This window comes from Centrocercus urophasianus, unplaced genomic scaffold (genome assembly GCF_019232065.1).
Source record: "Centrocercus urophasianus isolate 14NV4802_14NV808 unplaced genomic scaffold, USGS_Curo_1.0 seq_815, whole genome shotgun sequence".
NCBI lineage: Eukaryota > Metazoa > Chordata > Aves > Galliformes > Phasianidae > Centrocercus > Centrocercus urophasianus.
In genome coordinates, this window is record NW_024885439.1 from 9,728 (window position 1) to 13,687 (window position 3,960).

At 59.2% G+C, this 3,960-nt stretch overlaps 1 protein-coding gene across 2 annotated transcripts in view; it reads left to right on the forward strand.

The window, feature by feature from the left end:
- The window catches only part of LOC122171133 (semaphorin-3F-like), a 15,047-nt gene that overhangs the window by 9,506 nt on the left and 1,581 nt on the right, over positions 1-3,960 (forward strand). For both annotated transcript variants that reach the window (XM_042838506.1, XM_042838507.1), the window contains 9 exons: positions 1,007-1,146; positions 1,229-1,343; positions 1,546-1,615; positions 1,785-1,929; positions 2,011-2,233; positions 2,805-2,893; positions 3,170-3,211; positions 3,412-3,569; positions 3,637-3,704. In XM_042838506.1, the coding sequence (XP_042694440.1) occupies positions 1,007-1,146; positions 1,229-1,343; positions 1,546-1,615; positions 1,785-1,929; positions 2,011-2,233; positions 2,805-2,893; positions 3,170-3,211; positions 3,412-3,569; positions 3,637-3,704 (1,050 nt within the window). The remainder of the gene's footprint in view (positions 1-1,006; positions 1,147-1,228; positions 1,344-1,545; positions 1,616-1,784; positions 1,930-2,010; positions 2,234-2,804; positions 2,894-3,169; positions 3,212-3,411; positions 3,570-3,636; positions 3,705-3,960) is intronic.

The window sequence follows — 3,960 nt, forward strand, 5'->3', positions numbered from 1 at the left end:
GGATGGATGGATGGATGGATGGATGGATGGATGGATGGATGGATGGAGGGATGGATGGATGAAGAGGAGAGTGGGTGAGTGGATGGATGGATGGATGGATGGATGGATGGATGACAAACAGATAGATTGACAGATGGATGATGTATAGGTGGGTAGGCAAATAAATGAGTGACAGGTGGGTGCAAAGATGAAGGATGAATGAGTGGGTGAATGAGTGGACAGATGGATGGATGATAGATGGATAGGTGGAGGGAGAGAGGAAGGAAGGGATTGATGGATGGATAGATGGATGGATGGATGGATGGATGGATGGATGGATGGATGAAGAGGAGGCTGGGTGAGTGGATGGATGGATGGATGGATGGATGGATGGATGGATGGATGGATGACAAACAGATAGATTGACAGATGGATGATGTATAGGTGGGTGGGCAAATGAATGAGTGACAGGTGGGTGCAAAGATGAAGGATGAATGGGTGGGTGAATGAGTGGACAGATGGATGGATGATAGAGGAAGGAAGGGATGGATTGATGGATGGATGGATGGATGGATGGATGGATGGATGGATGGATGAATGGAAATCTAGAGCAGATGGACAGAGGGATACCTCTGTGGGGCATGGTGACAGACATGCTGGGGCTTTGCGGAGTGGTGGGAGCACCCAGCTGGTGAGAGGCAGGGCTGCCACTGGCATAGCCTATGTATGGGTTTTCACAGAGCTGAGCGTTCAACCATGTCCCTGTAGCCAGTGACCCTGAGCGCTCTTCCTGCCCCCGTAGAGCACCCCTGGCCCCAGAGCTGCAGCTGAATAAACAGAGCAGAGCAGATGGGGTGGTCCTGCTGGGCGTGAGGGCTGCCGGGGCAGGGATCGAGGAGGGGGAGCTGTCAGCACTGGCTGGGCACAGGCTGATGGATGGCGAGGGGAAGCCATCACACTGGTGGCTTTGCAGCAGCGGGGGCTGTGAGTGTTCCCAGGCTGACAGCACTGCTTCATGCCCTTGCAGACCCTGCCTTCGTCCGTGCCCAGCTCATCCCTGACAGCAGCGAGAGGAATGATGACAAACTCTACTTCTTCTTCCGGGAGAAGTCTGCAGATGCCCCGCTCAGCCCCGGCGTCTATTCCCGCATCGGGCGCATCTGCCTGGTGTGTGCAGTGGGGTGGCGGGGTGCAGGCAGGGGCTGGTGGTGGGGTGTGTGGGGCTGAGTGCTGAGTCCCTCTGACACAGAACGATGATGGGGGACACTGCTGCCTGGTGAACAAATGGAGCACCTTCCTGAAGGCCCGGCTCGTCTGCTCCGTGCCTGGACCCGATGGGATCGAGACGCACTTTGATGAGCTTCGTGAGTGCATGGGCTCCGTGGGAGGGCACGGGGTGACCCCCGATGGTCCATCTGCACCCCCATGCCCTGGGGTGGGGACATGGCGCACCTTCCATTTGGAAGGGCTGAGAATTCCATTGCTGCCCCACCATGGGAGAGCCCAGCCCACACAGGTGTCCCCAGCCACCCCCTGGGGGTAACACGCTCTTCCTTCTGTCCCAAGAGGATGTCTTCATCCAGCAGACGCAGGACACCAAGAATCCTGTTATCTACGCTGTCTTCTCCGCATCGGGGTGAGTGCGGTGCCCTTGAGACGTGGTGGTCCCTGGGGATGGGGACTTTTTGTGGAGGTGGGTAGAGGTCCTGGTGACGTGGAAGTGGGCGTGGGGTGAGGTGGGGATGCTGGCGGTGTCTGCACGTAGGTGGCACACATCCCTGAGGCTGTGCCACTCCTTCTGCCAGGTCAGTGTTCAAGGGCTCGGCCGTCTGCGTCTACTCCATGGCCGACATCCGCATGGTGTTCAACGGACCCTTTGCGCACAAGGAGGGCCCCAACTACCAGTGGATGCCCTACACGGGCAAAATGCCCTATCCCCGGCCAGGCACTGTAAGTAAGACCTCTGGCACTCATGGAGATGATAGTCCCACGACACTGGAGACCCCACCAACGCCTTTTGCCTACCCGCAGTGCCCCGGCGGGACCTTCACACCCTCTATGAAGTCAACCAAGGACTACCCTGACGAAGTGATCAACTTCATGCGCTCGCACCCTCTGATGTACCACTCCGTCTATCCGGCCCACCGGCAGCCTCTGGTTGTGCGCACCAACGTCAACTACCGCTTCACCACCATCGCTGTTGACCAGGTGGACGCGGCAGATGGGCGCTATGAGGTGCTTTTCCTGGGCACAGGTACCCACGCCGCGCACCGCAGAGAACGCAGCATGCTCCAGCGCGGCCTCACAGGGCACGGGCACTGCCGGGGCCGGGTGCCTCTGCTGGCACCTCTGCTCCAGGGTGGAGCAGGGCGAGGGGCTGAGACCCCTGTGCCATGGACCCTGGGAGTGTCGTGGCCTGTCCCCTGCCCTGGTGCCCATCTTAGGACAGCGCCATCCAGGCTGGCTATCCGCTGTCTCGGTGTCCATCCTGGGACATCCAGCCCCATCCTTTCCAAGGCCCAGGCCCAACTCTCCTGCCTCATTCAGGAACACCGTTGTCCAGCCTGGTGCTTCCCCTTCCTTATTGTCCACCGTGATCTATCCTAGTCTATCCCAGTGCCTATCCCAGTTGCTGTCCCCCTGTCCTGGGCAGTGGCAGCTCCTAGCTGTGAGTGGTGACCTGAGTGTCACAGCACAACCAAGACAGATGAAGATGGGCATGGGGGGGTCCTTCCTGGCTCCATCAAGGACCCCATTCCCAGGAGGGGAGGGCACGGGTGCCCAGCTGGTGGCACTGAGCGTCCAGGCACCCTGGTGTCTTGCAGATCGGGGCACGGTGCAGAAAGTCATTGTGCTGCCCCGGGACGACATGGAGACAGAGGAGCTGATGCTGGAGGAGATCGAGGTGTTCAAGGTAAGGGCTGGGTTATCCTATGGCTGCTGCTGAGCATCCTTTGCTCACCCCATGCCCAGAACTGATGGGGCACCACCGCCACCAAGTGTCATTGTCCCAACTCTGGAGCTTTTGGGACACCAACCAGTCCCATGGGTAGTTCCAGGGAGACCTGCAACATTGTCCCTCTTCCTGCTGATTCTTGTAGCTGCCTTTGCAGCCCCCCAGCTATTGGTGTGGGCCTGGGGGATGCACTCTGTACTTCACTCCATGTCCTTCACTCCTGCTCCCATCTAGGTGCCAGCACCCATCAAGGTGATGACCATCTCCTCCAAGAGGGTGAGTGATGTGTGGCTAGATTTGGGGACTAGGACATCCTGCATGCCTGTTGCCACCATAGTATGACACTGAGGAACCCCATGTTCCCCTGAGCGCCCCTGAGTGGCTCTGGGATGCACGGTCCCCACTGCTCCCAGTACTGGGCACAAGGCCATGTGGCCAGGGGGCATCTTACCCTGTCCTCTCTGTTCCCCCAACAGCAACAGCTTTACGTGTCCTCAGCCGTAGGAGTGACCCACCTGGCCCTGCACCGGTGTGATGTATATGGAGAAGCCTGTGCTGACTGCTGCCTGGCCCGCGACCCATACTGTGCCTGGGATGGCAAGGCCTGCAGCCGCTACTCAGCATCCTCCAAGAGGTGGGGATCTGGGGGAGGGCATGGGGGCCCAAGAAGGTACCCCAGGTCACCTCCTGCCTCCTCTCAGGCGGAGCAGGCGGCAGGACGTCCGGCACGGCAACCCCATGCGCCAGTGCCGAGGCTACAACTCCAACGGTGAGTGGGCATGGCATGACCCCAGAGAGGGCAGAGGGATGGGGCAGGACCTGGGGAAGCATGAGTGGTAGGAGGTGGGAGAATGTGGGCAGTGGGATGAGTGGGATGAGTGGGTGGGTGGCTTTGAGGGCTGGTGGGCGTGTGGGTGGATATATTGGAAAAGTATGGGATGAATTGGAAAAGTACCGTGGGGTGGGCAGGTGGGTGGGTGGATGGATGGATGGATGGATGGATGGATGGATGGATGGATGGATGG